Source organism: Taudactylus pleione, unplaced genomic scaffold (genome assembly GCF_031769625.1).
Source record: "Taudactylus pleione unplaced genomic scaffold, aTauple2 ptg000454l, whole genome shotgun sequence".
NCBI lineage: Eukaryota > Metazoa > Chordata > Amphibia > Anura > Myobatrachidae > Taudactylus > Taudactylus pleione.
This window is the reverse complement of record NW_028284856.1, coordinates 18163638-18181518: the sequence shown is the minus strand read 5'-3', so window position 1 is coordinate 18181518 and position 17881 is coordinate 18163638. Positions and strand designations below refer to the sequence as shown.

Below are 17881 nucleotides of genomic sequence, written 5' to 3'. Positions count from 1 at the left end.
GGGTTTTATTACCCCCATTGTAAATACTTATGGCGGCATTGTTGGAACGCCCTCTTAACCCCATCATTCAAGAGTTTATTCAATTTGGTCCTAGCATGCTGGAGCTCCAGTAGGATATCTGATGCAAGGATGCATTTATGTGTAAGCTCTAGTGTCTGCATTCAATTCTCTGCTTCTTAAGGAATGTACCAAGCTGGGTACATTTACATTTGCAAGTTTCCCATACCGTGATGGGGATATATCACCTGTGTCATTATGAGAGATATAATCATCAATAGACTCCTCCAAATGAGCTTTAACAGTACATATCCCAAAGAATGGTCAGTTGAATTGTTAGTGGCAAGATGGAGGATGACGTAAGTGCAACATGGTCCAAACCTGTAAACTGCTCAATAAAGGTGTAAACAAATAGGTTTAGATGAGAATGGTTTACAAAAAATTAGTCAATGCGGGAATAAGATTTATGGAGGGGGGAAAAAAAATATGTAATCCCTCTCTGCTGGGTGTAGGAGCCTCCAGGTATCTCCTAACTGAAAGTCTTGTAGAATCATCTTAAACTTCTTCACCTCTTTGAGGGAGGGCCTAGGCACCGCTGAGGAAGTATCTAGAGCCCAAGTAAAGTTGCCCCCCAATCACAAGAATCCCTACCAATTGTACTCCAGGAATTTCTGCAAGAAATTGGATTGACCATGGTTGGGCATATACAGGTTTATAAAGGAGAATCTTTGATTAGCAATCGTTGTCTTGACCAATAAGCGCTTATTATCACCTATAGACCCTTCCAGTACATCATAACCATTTTGAAATCGGAGAGACCGAGTCTGCACCCAAAGGTTAATTAAGGGCCACATTCAATTAGAGGCGAAAAGTATCGGGGATGACGTCATTTCGCCAGGCTAAAACTTATCCCCGCATTCAATTCCAAAGGCTTTTCGTGTACGCGAAAAGTCAATGCAATGTAATTGGCGGAAAATTTTCGCCTATGAATACCAGGCGGAAAAAAGTGCAGAATTGCGGTTTTGGGGTGCAAACTTCGGGAAACCCCCCTGCACCCTTGGGACGGTCCACCAAAGATAAACTGTGTTAAAAAAAAAAAAAGACTTTAGAACACCCCCAAAAAGTACTTTACTTTAATTTTGGGGGCAAAAAAGTGCAAAGTTGAGGGACAAACTTAAAAAATAGCGAAATAGACATCTAGGGGGTCCCCAAGTATGGGGCAGGTGTTTTTTGTTTTGCAGGTGCTTGCAGCAGATGTATTTTCTTATGTGATTTCAAACTTCACTTTAGCAACTTAAAAATATGCTAGCACCCATTTTCAAGTACCCCAAATTTGCTGGGAGTAGTTATTTTCTCAAAAAAATACTGCTTAATGTTATTCTTCACCACTTGTGTTAATGCGCTAATTGGCACCAATTGTCACTACTTAAGTACTCCAAATACCTTCATTAGGGCTAATCGGGGGCATCTATAGTGATCCCCAATGTTAGTGCATCTTTTGGGGGGTGTCAGGCTGAGTCCCCCATTTTGACAGGACTTTTCGCCTGTTTCAGTTTTGCCGGTCGCCGTTTTCGCATCCTTTCTAATTGAATACGGGAGCTTGCCCTATACTTTTCCGCATGCAAAACACGCGATGTAGGCGAAAAGTACGGCATGCGAAAAAGTATTGCGTGTGCGAAACTAATTGAATACTGTCCTAAATATCTGAGTGAGCATGTACTAAATACATGGTTCCGAACAGTTTCCTGTTTTCCAACAATTGTAAATCCTGCTGGATATCTTGTCTAGAGGGAAGGGACCGCAGGTGGTGTAGGATTTCACTCATCCGAGCCCCCAACCTGAGGAATCTGAGAATGGGGTGACGAACGGGACTCTGGTACAATGGCCATCAAAGCTTCTTGTAAGCTTGTGCTTTGTTTATAAATGCAGTGGCCCACACAATGTGCACCTTATGTTTAAAGTATAGGCCAACATCCAATCTTCACCACCACAGGGAAAAAAGAAACTTCAGCCTCCCCAGAAATGTTCCCCAGGTAATCAGTGGTTGGTTCTTGGAACTAACCGAAATATCTTGTTCCATAACAGAAAATCTAATTTCTGCATGTACTGTATGTCTTAACGTGAGGCACATTACTGCACCAGGTCCATGCTTTGCATGGAACTCTCTTAGTTCATATATCTCCTCCAATGACAGGCACTAAATTTAGCAGAACTGTGTTTTCCAACAACTCGACATGCTAATCTTATACGTATCTGTATAAACAGCAGCAATTGCTAAAAATAGGTGCATGGCAAAATAGTGGAATTTTACTACTTTTGTAAATCACTTTTAAATGGGCTTTAGCATGGTGGTAAGATCGTCACATGAGTTGTCACATGACAGCCTCTTTGGCTACACACTATTGCAGAGCCTCTCAGAATGGTATTTGTGTTGGGGTTTTCCTTCCATCTAAGTTCAAGTGCGCAGATTTTCCAATGTTTCATGTGTGTGCCAGAAAAATGATCCACTTAGTGACACAACTTCCCACCTTTCACTTATATGTTTCTTTTTTTTTTTTTAAAGGAACTGGGATCACCAAGCAGGGCTGATCTCAGCAGCCAGGATGCACACCAGGTTACATGGAATAATGCTCCCCAAAGACTCCGCTCACTTGACACATTCAGAGGGTAACTGTCAACTTGATTTTTCAGAAAGTTTTGTTCTGTTCCACCAGAACCTCGTGGAAAAGAGAGACTGCTTTTTAATAACTTTTTTCACGCGACACAACTAAAGGTTTAATTTGGGTAGTGGATGCAACTTCTTTTTGAACCGCTGCCTGTATAAAAGTGATTTTTAAAATCAATTATTTGAATGACACATTCACATTTCCTTCTCTGCCTTTTTGACTTGATACAAATGGAATCTTTAGGGAATCTGCTGTAACATATTGTGAGTTATACAGTCCATTTCCACAAACTTAAATTGTTTTTGTTTTAAAATTGAAAAGTCATGATCCTTGTTTGTTTTTCACTTACGGGTTTAGGCTTGCTCTTATAATCATGGTGTTTGTCAATTACGGTGGAGGAGGTTATTGGTTCTTCAAACATCAAAGCTGGAATGGTAAATATCAGCATTTCTCAGTTCTATTTATCATCATATGGTAAACACTGTTTTATGAGAATTTAGTTTACCATAAATTTCCCCTCCATGCTTCCACACTCATCAGTGAAATATACATAATAATAAACATTTTCTGTAATAATGTTGAAAAATAACTAACCATGCACATCTGTCTCTGCCCCAGTGGAGCTCAGTCTGAATTCACTACCACATAAACACATTGACATAAGTGTTTTTTTTGGAGTGTGGAAGGAAACCCAAACACCTGGTTTCTTCCTTCAAACATGGGAAAAGCACAAACGCCACACAGATGGTATGTTGGTTGAGTAGAGCCTTCTAAATCATATAAAAACTCTCTAGTTTCTGAGGCATGTGACAATTAACTTTTAGCAGTTTTGTCGCCTGAAACCATCAGTTACCTGAATAGCCTCTACCCAGAGCATTGTACAGCAGGTAAAGAATGAAACTATGAACATTAGCCATCCAAAGGATCCTGGCTGCTAGGACAGGAGGCACATAGAGAAGACAGCACAATGATTGGATAGCCCTATATTATGTATAATAAAGTGCAAAACTGACTTCCAAGAAGGCCTGATTTACCCACCCAACTTGCTCTTAAACCTGTAACTTGCTGCTGCCGTCGCATGGCACAGTGTGACAACTCTCACCCTCTGACACCACTTCTCCTGCTGCTCTCTCCTCTGGGTGACTCACCTTTTCCCACACCCCACGACATGGGGGTCGCTATGGTGGTGGTGTTGGGGTCCTTCTTTCCCCTGGTTACTTATACCAACCCATTCCCTTTGAACCATCCCTTACATTCTCTACATTTGAAGTCCATGCTATACGCCTCTTCCACCCAGCACACCTCAGAGTAGTTGTCATTTACCGTCCCCCTGGCCCTCACTCCAAGTTCCTTGACAACTTTGCTTCCTGGCTCCCTCACTATCTCTCCTCAGACCTTCCCTTCATTATCCTCGGTGACTTCAATATTCCAATTGATATCCCCACAGAATCCTCTGCCTCAACTCCTCACCCTCACATCTTCACTTGGTCTCTCCCAATGGACCTCCTCACCCTCCCATGTGAGTGGCCATTTGCTTGATCTGCTCTTCACACACCGATGTGATATTTCTGATCACTCCAATTCCCCATTCCCACTTTCTGACCATCACCTTTTCTCTTTTAACCTGTCCCTCTCTCCTTCCCCTCCTCTACCTCCAAAAGCCACCATCACTAAGCGTAACATTGACGCTATCGACACAGTTTCCTTTTCTTCCCTGCTTGACTCCCTTCTCTCCCCTATCCTCTTTCTCTCCTGCCCTGATCAAGCCACTTCCCTGTGCAACGCCTCCCTTACTTCTGCTCTGGACTCTGTTGCTCCGGCGCTCACTACTCACATTTTGCAGATCTACTCCTCAACCCTGGCATTCCAAATGCACCAGATACCTGCATAAGTGTTCACGAACCGCCAAGCGACAGTGGAGAAGATCACGCTCTAAGGCAGATTTTCTCCATTTCAAATTTATGCTCTCATCCTATAGTGCTGCTCTCTCCCTCTCTAAACAGTCATATTTCAAGATCCTCAGTTCTCTAATCCCCAGCGTCTCTTCACCACTTTCAACTCCCTCCTTTGCCCACCCCCTCCTCGTCTGCCCTCTTTGCTCTCTGCCCTTGACTTTGCTACCTACTTTACATCTAAAATTTATTCCATATGTCAGGACATCATATCCAACCAGTCCCCCAGCTCTCCACCTCCTCCTTTCCCAGATCAACCCTCCCCATCACTTTACCAACTCTAACATCCTTCTCCCCTGTATCTGGAGAGGAAGTCATGGCCCTCATCTTGTCCTCCCCCCCCCTTCCACCTCCCCCTTGATCCTATCCCCTCCCACCTCCTCCGCTTCCTCTCTCTTTCTGCCTTATCCCATTTTGCCCACCTCATTAACCTCTCCCTCTAATCAGACACTGTTCCTTCTGCATTTAAGTATGCCCTTGTCTCCCCTATTCGTAAAACACCTACCCTTAATCCTAACCTTCTTTCTAACTACCGACCCATCTCTCTCCTCCCTTTGCCTCCAAACTCTTTGAGCGGATTGTCTTCAACCGCCTTACCGCTTTTCTTTCCTCCCACTCCCTCTTTGACCCTTTTCAGTCTGGCTTCCGTTCTCTCCACTCCACTGAAACTGCCCTCACGAAAGTCAGCAACAACCTCCTTGCTGCCAAATCCAAAGGCCACTACTCTCTTCTCATTCTCCTTGATCTCTCTGCTGCTTTTGACACTATGGACCATCCTCTACTGCTGCATATCCTTCACTCCCTTGGTCTATGTGACACTGCCCTCTCCTGGCTGTTGTCCTCCCTCTCTGACCAATCTTTCTCAGTTTACTCTATGACTCCTCTCCCCCCCCAGCCTCTCTTACAGTAGGTGTTCCCCAAGGTTTTGTTCTTGGACCTCTCCTATTCTCCCTCTATACTTCCTCTCTAGGTGAACTCATCAGCTCTTTTGATCTCCATTATCATACCTATGCTGATACTCAAATCTACCTTTCCTCCCCTTATATTTCCCCCTCTCTTCTGACTCGTATCTCCAACTGTTTCTCTGCTATCGCTACCTGGATGTCCCGGCAATTTCTTAAACTTAATATGTCTAAGACAGAGCTGATCGTCTTCCCACCCTCCCACATAACCTCACTTCCCACTATTTCTTTATCAATTGATGGAATAACTATCTCATCTAGTCCCAAGGTGTGCTGTCTTGGAGTTATCCTGGACTCATCCCTCTCCTTCAAACCACATATCCAGAACCTTTCACAATCCTGTAGTTTCCATCTCAAAAATATTTCTAAGATCAGACACCATCTCACCCAGGATGCTACTAAAACCTCCATACACTCACTGGTCATCTCCAGATTGGACTACTGTAACGTCCTCCTATCTGGCCCCTTCTTTCTCCTCTCCAGTCTATCCTTAATGCTGCTGCATGGCTTATCTTCCTCTCCAAACGCTCTACATCTGCCTCCCCTCTCCTACAAGTCCTCCACTGGCCCCCCTTCCCTTTTAGAACCCAATTTTAAGGTTTTCACGTTCGCTTACAAAAGCCCCCACCCAATCTTCTCCCATATACATCTCTGATCTCATCTCCCTTCACTCTCCTCTCCGCCATCTTCGTTCAACTAGTGCCCGCCACCTTTCATGCCAGCTGATTACTTCCTCCCACTCCCGCCTCCAAGATTTTGCCCGCACTGCTCCCCACCTCTGGAACTCTCCCCCACTCCCCATCAGACTCTCCACCTCTTTGCAATCCTTCAAACGGGCTCTGAAGACCCACTACTTCATCAAGGCCTTCCAGCTATCATTCTAACCCTGCTACATGCTCCTTCCTCCCCATCTACCCCATCCTGGTCAAACCGTTTTGTCTTCCCCTCCCCTTTTAGAATGTAAGCTCTTACGCGCAAGGCCCTCTACCCTCTTGTGCTTCTCCCTACTTTAGTTTCATCTACTTTTTACTCACCACTAGGGCACCTAACACTTGGTTGCTTATGCTCTGTTGCTTATCTGGGGTGTTATGGTCGCTAATGTAGCAATATATATTATCCATGTCTTGGTCCTGTATTGTACTGTTCTGTAAGTCGCTTGTCTACAACTTGTTTATGTACTTTGTAAGGGGCTGCGGAACACTTATTGCGCCATATAAATAAATGATGATAATAATAATAATGGTATGGGGTAACATTTCTTGTAACATAAAATATAGCTATTATACTCTGCAGAATTGACTTCAGTATCTAAACAGGTGGTATGTGTAATGGACCTCTCCGCGTATACACATTTTATGGGGGATTCTTATCTGCAAAGTTCTGTTGACAACTCTGTTTTTCATGTGCTGTGCAACTCCTTATCAATCCCTAACCATTTGCTCCCATTCTTTCTCTATCTTTACTTAATGTGATATAAATATGTGTGTTCACAATTGCAGTGATTATTAGTTAAACCCTGAACATGTAGACTTCAGTTGCCCTATAGAGTAAATACAGACTGTTTAACACTGCCCTGAACTTTATTCAGCGGAAGGTGAATGTTGCTTGATTACTTGTTAAAAAGGTGTCAACTGACCTCCTATACAGAAACAGGGCTGGTTTAGTAGTTCTTGAGCAGCCCATGCATACAGGCTGTTGCATTTCTGCTCAGTCAGGTACTTGGTCTAAATGCCTTTAGCATTATAATTGGAGGTGATTGGAGAGACTATTTAGACCAGTGGTCAGGGAACAGGGGTAAATTACCCCACATGGGGTAAAAATTAAATTCCTGGGGGTAATGGATGGACAGCCGGGCATGCACATGAATCATTCTATAATATAGAATGATTCACACGCATGCCCGGCTGTGCCGCAGGGAGGCTGTAAGCCGGACACCCACTGAGATGTTAATACCAGCGGGCGCCCAGCTCCTTCCCTCCAGCTTCTGCCTCTCTCCATGCGCACTATGGGAGAGACGTCATGACGTCTCTCCCATAGTTCCGATGAGCAGCCGGGCGGACAAGACGGCGGCGGATGCAGTAGCGGGGATTAAGGTGTTTTTTTGGGGGGGGTTTATTTTGTACAATTGGCACTACAGGGGCATTATATGGGGACACTACTACAGGGGCACTGTATGGGGGCACTACTACAGGGGCATTATATGGGGCACTACTACAGGGGCATTATATGGGGACACTACTACAGGGGCATAACTATGGGGGCACTACTATATGATTTCCTTCCTTTCAAATCAAGGTGGTAATGTTGGAGTATCTAAGTAGATTTTGGGGTAAAAGGTAAAAAAGTTCCCTGACCCCTGATCTAGACTAGTTGGCAAGCTGCCTGCAGCTATTAACTAGTTGTTGATTTCTGGTGAACACTGCTGTGGGCCAAACACTATGGGTTAAATGTGAAACCACCTGCAACCTATTGATCACTATTTAATAAGCAGGTTTTGGTAAATACTACACCGGACAAAGGCCCTCATTCAGAGCCGCTCGCTAGCGGCAGTACGCTCGTTCCGAGCGATGTTCGCACATCTGCGCATGCGTACGGTTTTTAGTCCAGTCCAGTCAGTGCGGCCGAAAATCGTTTGTACGCTATATAGCGAGTGCCTGCTATTTTGAGTGACAGAATGAGGCGTAAGTGGGTGGTAACGGGAAGGTGCTTGAAAACGGGGGAGTGGAATTCGAACGCAGGCGTGCTTAAAGGTCAAAACGGGCGTTTTAAGGGAGTGCATAATTAATACAGCAGCGTCATTGACCACGTCACTTGGTTTTTTTTAACTCAGAACTGCTCGCAAAATAGCGGTTGAAAAAACCAACCACAAGAATAGCGAGCAGTTCATACGCTGTACGATGTACTCGATTAATCTAATAAATAGCGGACATGACGTATGGTGCGAGCGGCCAAGGGGCGTTTTTATAAAATAAACGAGCGTATGTTTTGTTCGCTCGTTCAGACTTAGAGGTGTGAACAGACTGCAATGTGCGAACGGATCATTTGCATAGCCACCCCTTGTTTTTGAACGAACGACCGCAAATAGCGAACGGCTCTGAATGAGGGCCAAAGAGTAATAGGTGAATATTTAAACCTACCCAATAAGTATGTACCAATAATTAGATCAGGAAATCTGTTCTTTTCTGTCAATACATTCTCCAGGGAGAAATGATAAGCTGCACTGAAGTTGGCAAGAAGCCAAAGTGTTGATGATTAGTCCTAGCTATTGTGTATATATAGCTATTGTGTATAATGCATTGAGACATTTTCAGCAGCCTTGAGGTCATTTTTCTGTTATGCTGCCTTATAACCATGTAACCTTTATGAGCTGTCCTTGAGCTATTGCAACCTTTTTGTATCCATTATAATAGATACCATTGCCTTTGTAATGTCAGTATGAGATTATATACTACTTGTAAATTACAATTTTTGTGTGTTGTTTTTTTTTTTTTTAATGAAAATCCCTATGCTTCAGTAGTAATATATGCATTTTGAAATGAAAAGATATAAAATATACAGGTACTACCCATTACTTGTTTGAATTAACATTTATATTTTTAATTGCAGGTCTAACACTAGCAGATCTTGTTTTTCCTTGGTAAGCACTGCTTTTCCAGCCTGTTTTTTATTTAATTAGCTTCATTTACATCAATTGTCTACATTATGATATCTCAATTATACTGCTTTTCCAACGACCCCCCGTTGCAGCCCGGGACACGGACAACTGGTTTCAAGCCGTGTCACAACGTCTTGAACCTCGTGTACACTGCAGGCTGGACCCAGGATATTGCCGGGGCTTACCTCTGCTGGCACTGGGAATTGCTGCTCTCCCTATGCTGTGATCGGAACCTGGATTGGATGACCCGGCATACACGTTTCCATGGAGCCTTACCCGGGTCTTACACATGTAAAACCCTGCTCCAGACCCGGGAAGGAATGCCGACCCGGGATTTATTTCCTAGGAGCCATTTCTATTGCGCTGTGACCCAGATTGACTTCGCAATAACTCGGGTTTTAGCGGCAGTGGGAAAGGGGTATTAGTTGTGCACATGGCGCATAAGAAGTACAAATGCTATGTATACAACACCATTTGCTACATATGTACATCTTTGTTACAGTCCATAATGGTCCATTCCCACCACTGCTATTCACACTTTATACCCAAATGTGTCTCCACACACACAGTACACCAGTGCACAAAAATGCTAATGCTAAATGACCAAATTACCAATAATAATAATAATAATTTGGCAAATTTCCAAATTAGGAATGTGCCTTTTTCATAAAGATCACCATGGTATATTTGGTGCTTAGTGTCACAAAATTGATTTCAAGTCTATTGATGTGTAAATAACTAAGTATTTACATATATTTGATTCAAGATATGGTGATGCCATCCCCTTCTCTCCATCCCTCACTTCTCCCTTTATTTCCTTGCTCCCCCCTCTCCATTCCACTTTTTTTATATTTATTTGTTTATTTATATACTTTATGTAGATTGTGCAGGGGCGCTGACAGCCTGCGGGCCCGGGTGAGAAGGGGAGGCCTATCCACGCCCCCTGCACAGGGGGGGGGGGTCCTCAGCCCGGGACAAATCTTGGAGGGGGCGCGATCAGTGTGATCGCTCCCCCCCACAGGCATAGATAGTTTCCCACTGCAGCCCAGCACATAGCAGCGTGTTGTGGGCTGCTGTGAGGGAGGTGGGTAGCCGGGCTCCTCCAGCAGGCACGGCCCCGGGTAATTAGAACCCGCTCCCCACCCCCCCCCTCTCGGCGCTCCTGACATTGTGGCCAAAATTATTTTATTATTTATTTTTTTACAAAAAGGTCAAATAAAAATATTAATTACATTAGAAGTTTCTCTAAGGTTATTAATTTGTTGGTAACTTTTCTTGCATTTTATCTTGTACAGCGACATAGTTTCCCCTATCTGCAATATTCAGAACTAAACTTTTTTTTTTTTTTTTGTCACCGAATCCTTCTCCCCATGCCTTGAATAGCATACTGACTAATGCCACATTTACACTGGCCAAATAACCCGGGTTATTGCCGTGTCAACCTGGGTCGCGGCTCAGTGTAAACAAGTCCCAGAAAAATAACCCAGGTCAAGTGACCCGGCAATCCAATCCAGGTAGCGAGCAGGATTGGACCCGGGTTACGGGACAATGTAAACGGGTGACTTGAGTTATTGCGACCCGGGTCCCATTTGCAACATAGGAACAGCTGGCTCACCAGTGCTTGGAAATGATGTCATGTCCAAGCGGCGGCAGAAAAGTTGACACTGCACCCGTGTGCAGTGTCAACGTCCCGACCCGGGAGTAACCTGGGTCGGAGCTGCAATGTGAACGGGGTCTATCCAGGGTTAGAACCTTTGTTCCAAATCGTGGATCAGGCCCAGGATTTTAGTATTAAAAGGAGTATAAATTTGGTGGCATTTCATCTATTCGTTACTGCTTCAGACAGTTCTAAATAGGGAAACTTTGATTATGGCCACATTGTATATTATGAAAACATAAGATTATGGCTGTGTGATATTATTTGCTTCTTAACTTGTTAATTGGTCATTATCATTGTTTTTTACTTTTAATATTTATGTATTTGTTTTAATCGCAAAGTTCATATTCAAAATGTATATATTTTTATTACACTTTAATAACATTTATATTGTGTTAATTGCTATTGTGTATTACTTTTGTATTTATGATTATCATACAAAATGTTTACAGTGGTTAAACGTTTAACTGTGGGTAAAAGTTAACTACTTCAGTATGAGAAGCAACTCATTTTAGTCAAATGCAGCTGCTACCAGCGGCAACTCCTACAGTCTTTTTGCAGGGGTACTGCAGTGTGCACAAAGCAACAAGCTGGATTCTAGGTACTGCCTCAGCCCCCAAAAGCCAGATAGGGCTGCTGTAATAGCAGGTGAGTGGCTTCACATTAGAAGAAAACACCTCCACCTGGGACTGCCTATCCAGTGGATGTGAAGCCACTGCCATTGCAGTCACTGGGGATGCAGCCCTTAGGTAAAATCCTACCTGCTATGATATTAGAAGCATTTGAGGGAGTTCATTATGTTGACCACAAACAACAAGGTGACTTGTAATAGCCTTTTTATTTTACTAGATGGTAGGAATAGAGCTACTTCACAGTTTGTGACTTTTATAGCAGTACTCTGCCTGCACCGTAGTGATTTAATGTGATTCTTGAACTTCTCATTGACTTAATATATAAAGGGCTATATTATGAACGAAGGACATGGCTACATAAGACAACACTGCATTATTGTAAATTCCAAACTGAACTGGTTTGATGACATTGTAGGTTTGTGTTCATCATGGGCACCTCCATCCATCTGTCTTTGACGTCAATGCTGCGTAGAGGAAACTCCCGGTGGAAACTGTTTTGGAAAATCCTTTGGAGGAGCATTCAACTTTTCCTTATCGGGTTATTTGTGATAAATGAAAATTACTGCCGCGGCCCATGTGAGTGACTTTTTTTTCCCACTAAAGCAGTTACTTTACTAACATCAGAAAAGAAGGCTGTGGAGAGAAATGTTATATTGGCAAGTATTCATTACTTTTTCAAAGGCACACTGGCTGTAGGACAGGAGGAACAATAGGGTATCCAACAATAGGGTTGATAGATACTCCAGATTCATGCCACACAATAGGGCAACCATATTTTGGATTATTAATTTGGAAGTCTTAAGTTTCAGAACGTACTGCAGCCATGTGTCACTAGACATGTGACCCTGAGAGCCATGCACTTCCTGATCTAGTAACAGAACTACATGGAGAGGTCATCTGAGAGGGACTACCTGCAGGGATTGGCTGTCGCAAGTTAGGATGTTTAACTACTAAAGAGAGTCTAAAGTGCAGTGAAAAATTGTTGGTAGGGTAAAGTTAAAAAAATAGCTTATACTATGGCAATATTGAGTGAGAGCACATAAGGTTTATGTTGTATGTAATCATTAGGTAAAATATGTGTTATTTGATATGCAGTTCCTAGTGCGACAATCAAAATGTCGACTTTCAAGGGACAGAGTTAAGTCAAAGTCATAATGCCGACATGCCAATAATGCGATTTTTTTTTTTTTAGTATTTTAACAAAGGGCCTGATTCATTATGGATCGCTATTGCGATCGGAGCTGTGATTACGCACACGTCTGCTGCGATAATATGCTAATGACTGCAATGGCCAAGCTAGTATAAAGACGCCCAAAGCCAGCATAGAGACACCCACTGTCACTTTCGCACATCCATAGCACCTTGCAATCCTGCGTATACATCGGTACCATCTAGTAACATTGGCCTCTCGTGCGCAATTACAACAGGTCTGACCTTACTCAGGAATTTCTAACCTAGTCGCACGCAGTGAGTACACAAGCTGCGTATGCCATCGCAGTGGCTAATTTATGCACGCCCAAATAACAGCGTTCAAATGGACAGGCACGTCTGCTTTTCTCTGACCACTCCCCTTCACCACCCCCAAACGCTGACCTGATGTCACTCACTGTGCGATGGCTCTGTACCTGCGTAGGTGATCGCAGAGCGATCGCAATGCTGTCACGCACACGCAGTGCATGCGCAGTGCGCACCATCAACCGGTCTGCGTACGCAGTTGCAATTGCGATCCATGATGAATCAAGCCAGGGGTCGTCATTACAACTCCATAGGTGATGCTTTACCATTATGTTTGAAGTTATAAAGAAGACATTGACATGGCCGGTTTCAATTAGCAATGGTTCTTACTGCAGGCTTGTAACTCTAGGTTTATCACTTGGAGCTATTCAATTACAAACCCATTTGCTCACTCGGTAAGCCCACAGCTAACGCGTATTAACCCATTGATTGTTGATTAAATGCTCTGAGCTGTGGGTTAACACGCTTGCGGTGGTAAAGGAAGAAACTGCTTCTTACTATGGCATACTATTTGCAGGAGGGTGTGAACAGAAATCTGCGGTAAGTGCAACCTGCGGGCTGAATACAAACCCGCAGTAAGCTCCGCAGGTAATTGAATCTGGCCCACTAAAATGCTTTTTAATTGCTATATTAACATGTCGGCATTACGGCTTTGACTAGACACTGTTCCCATTGATGTTTTAATTGTTGAACACTCATACCCAACCCCACCGTTTACATCACATTTATACAGTTAACTACAAACACATTTACATGTCTGAATGCATCTCTAGTATTCACTATATACATACATTGTGCGTGGAGTTAAATTACATACTTTACAAGAAGCTATATAATAACAAATATAATGTAATACACAATGCTAAACCTCAGTGTTACTCCATGCACAAAGTATGTAAGGTACATAGTGAATGTTAGATTTAATGCATTGGGATGTATAAATATGCTTGTAGCGATCTATATAAATGTGATGTTACTTGTGTACTGTACATAGCATTGTGTATATGGGTAAATAATGTATAATCTGCTTTGGGCCCTATTGTACCTAAAAATGAACAAACCATAACACATCTCAAAGATAAAAAGCAAGAGCAATTTTTTAGAACTATTTTCATTATATTAACGTTTATTAACTTTTACTTATAAAGTGCCTACTCCATTACATATTCTGTTGTGCTTTACATTTATTACATATGATGGTCTATAATAATTTTTTGCTAAATAGGAAATGATGATTCATAATTGAACATAACCAAGAAAATCAGTAATTTGTATTGGGCATACAGAACATGTATGTATGTGTTTATATATTTCATTTTTTATTGTGTGTAAGTGTCATGGAGTGATATACGAATTATGGGCGTTCTTCAGCGGCTTAGCATAACCTACCTGGTGGTTTCAGTTTTGGAGTTATTATTTGCAAAACCCTTGGCAGAGCCTATATCCCAGGTGAGTAAATGTCCACCTGTATTTTGTTACTGTGCAGTTATTGTTGCAGATAGATTGAGCAGGTAAACTTAATGACATCCTGGGGTGCTTCCATGTGAGTTGGCTCTCAATTTAGAACCAAATAATTATATATAGTCCAAAGTTTGACTATTATAATGTAGTGTAGGACCACCAGAGCAGAGACGCCTTGCAATGGCTGGTGTCTTATCGTGTAATTTGAAATGTGTGCAACTCCGTCCTCCTGCATTTTATTATGTTCAGTGGCAGCTCCTACCATTATGAAGGAGGGGAGCTGTCTGTCTGGGTGGCCGTTCAGGTGCAGTTGTGCAAAAAAAATGTGCATGTGCACAGAATCCGGCTTCTCGGGACAGCTTTAGTTGCAGTCTCTGGAAGCCAGATAGGGCTGATGTTATAGTAGGGCAATGGCCTCCCATTGGAAGCTCTTTCTCTGCTAACTGTAACTCCTCCCCCTAGGACTGCCTGTCTGGCTGTGATTAGCAGGGAGCGCTTCCAATGGGAGGCCACTGCTAGGCAGTCCCTGCCTTACTGGTTTGCAGCCCCTAGGTATAATCTGCCCCTGATTATGTAGGATGCATGCATCTATTTCTGGCTCAGTGCAGATTGCTCAGGAAATTTGTGTTGTGTTTTTTCTTGTCTAGATTAACCCCTCCCTTACACATATCTGTGATGGGCCAACGAGTTGTTCATGAGCAACTACTATTCTGTGTATAACTTTTAATTACTAATAAAAACTTTACAAGTAGTTTTGATAATAGATACTACCTTTAATCATTGCATTATTAGCGCTAACAACTTTACATTTCATTATGAATAATTGTGCTCTCATACGGTGCTTCCTGCTCCTATAATTGCACTAGGTAACGCGTGAATCCCCTCTTTGTTCCTTTTACATTTGCAAGTAGTGTAAATGCTGGGTTCATGTTTCATTACTACAGATATGTTCTATGAATGCTGCAGACATTGTGACACCACTGTATATGAAGCTTCTAGTTGCAGGCAAGGTCTTTTCTATTAGCACCCAAGGATAAACCATCTTCATCCTTTATAATATTAGTAAATCTATGTTGAAGTGATCTGCTGCTTAAAAATGCAATTTCTGTTTTCTAGAACCGCACGTATTTCCTCCTACAAGACGTGGTGTTGTTCTGGCCTCAGTGGCTGATTATACTGGTATTAGAAACAGGATGGCTGTGTCTGACTCTCTTGCTACCCGTTGATGGATGCCCCACGTAAGTTAGTAAGATAAAACAAGTTTAAATTTAAGCAAGCAAAGCATGTAAAATGTACTGCATGTAAATGTACCTTGGAAATGAATCAAAACACAAACCTAAAGCCACCCACCCCAGTAGAGTAACACCATTTTAGGGCTTAAGAGTAATTTATGGCTTAGTTTGGGTAACTAAGGTATTGACATTTTTAATGCTGGTGAAATGCATGTCATATACACATGTATTTGTTTCTAGTAGTTTGAGATTCTGCCTAATCCACATTCATCCATCGGAATGGGATTGAAAAACTGGCGCGGTGGTGCCTAAACCTAATCAACCCCCGCCCCCCCCCCCACCCCCCCCTTCCCGTATCCTTAACCTAACCCTCCTGGGGGGGTGCCTGACCCTAAGCTCCCCCCCGGTGGCACCTAGGTTCCCCCGGGGGTGCCTGAGCATAACCCCCCCCCCCCTTTCCCATGGCTAACTTTTAAAACACCCTGGACTTAACTCGTACGGGTAGCTTCTGTCAGGATTCCGGCATCGGGATTAAGATAGGCGTCTGTATTTCAACGCCTATCTTAAGTCCCGTGTCAGACTTGAACTGTCGGAATTTAGACTGGCGGCATCTCGTTCGGCGGTCTAATAACTACATCCCCATCCATCATACTGCCAAATTGTGAAGCATGATTCACTACTCCAGAGAACGTGTTTCCACTGCATCAAAGCCCAATGGCGGTGTGCTTTATTCCACTTCAGCAAATGTTTGGAGTCTTAAATTCATGGCCATGGAAGACCCATTCCACAAAGCTTCCAATGAAAAAAATATTGTGCTGTAGTTGCTTTCAGAGTCAGTTTAGTAAGTGCTGCAAACAGATGATTTTTACAAGTTTCCAAAATTGAGGCGTAAAAATCGTACTCTGCGATCGTGCTCGGACAACTTTACAGTTGAATAGTTGTTGCTGTTGCTCCTTGATGTTTAACCTTCACAATAACAGCACTTGCAGTTTACATGGGCAGTGTAAATTATTATTAACAACGCCAAAAAATTTACAATTAAGTATCATACAGCTTGATAAAAAAAGGTACATTTTAATAAACTTTCAAAAATAATACACAATAAAATGACATCAGTAAAAAAATGTGTTCTTTGTCCTGTTGGCTTGTTTTATCAAGGCATTCCACTCATTAGTTGTTAATTTCCTAGTGCCGTTAATTATCATTTACACTGTTTACCTGAGCCTTTGGCTAGGAGTTTAACACCCTCCCTAACAGCTGCTTCTACTCAGCGCCTTTATTGGGTTTTTCATTTTGCAGCTGTCAGGGGCAGCCCTATCAGGGCAGAAATTTGTTGGAAAGGTGGCATGATATGACCCTGCCACATTGAATGTCACTGGGCTCTTCACTGTGACCCATTCTTCTGTAAATGTTTGACTATGGAGAAAGCATGGCTTGGTTTTATGCACCTGTTGGCAATTGGTATGGCAAAAATGGCCAACCATACTAATTAGGAGTGTACTTTTGGCCAAGAGATACAGTATGTAAGTGCATAGATACATCAAATTCAATAAATAAAAGACGTGATTCAGTTATCAGTGAGGTACTGTTGGAACGGAATCGGTATGAGATGCCGGCAGCTAAATAGCTGCCGGTTCAAATACCGACAGGGACAGTCCGAATGCTAACCCCCCCCCCTTCCCGCACCCTAAACCTAACCCTCCCTGTAGCCTAACCCTCCTTGGTGGGTGTCTAACCCTAGGTCCCCCCCGGGGTTGCCTAATCCAACCGTCCTCATCCACGGCTGAGCACGCATACTTACCGCCGTCCGGATGTTCGGACTTCAGATGGTCGGGATGCCGACGCCGGTAACCTGACGTCCATAGGGCTAACGACGCCGGCATTATACCGGGCAGCGGGATTCCGGCATCGGTATTTCGACTGACGACATCCCGTCCGCCAGCATATCAACTGCCTCCGGCCGGAACTATTGCGCTAATATAACACACATTTTCTAGAGAGGAAAACAACTTTGCTAAACTAGCCACAGAATAGATCATTGTAATGCCAGTTTGTGTGGCAGGTCCTCCCAGAGAGATATTACCACACCCAATATTTTGCATAACGAAGCCACCATAAAAATTTGCATAGTATGTGTTTTCCTTGGGGTGAG

At 43.1% G+C, this 17881-nt stretch overlaps 1 protein-coding gene across 1 annotated transcript in view; it reads left to right on the top strand.

Annotated features, from left to right (window-relative positions):
• Positions 1 to 17881, top strand: part of HGSNAT (heparan-alpha-glucosaminide N-acetyltransferase) — an 80716-nt gene that overhangs the window by 38044 nt on the left and 24791 nt on the right. The window contains exons 7-12 of the mRNA XM_088448418.1: positions 2561 to 2664; positions 3021 to 3097; positions 9184 to 9214; positions 11937 to 12097; positions 14370 to 14485; positions 15614 to 15735. Coding sequence (XP_088304544.1) covers positions 2561 to 2664; positions 3021 to 3097; positions 9184 to 9214; positions 11937 to 12097; positions 14370 to 14485; positions 15614 to 15735 — 611 coding nt within the window. The remainder of the gene's footprint in view (positions 1 to 2560; positions 2665 to 3020; positions 3098 to 9183; positions 9215 to 11936; positions 12098 to 14369; positions 14486 to 15613; positions 15736 to 17881) is intronic.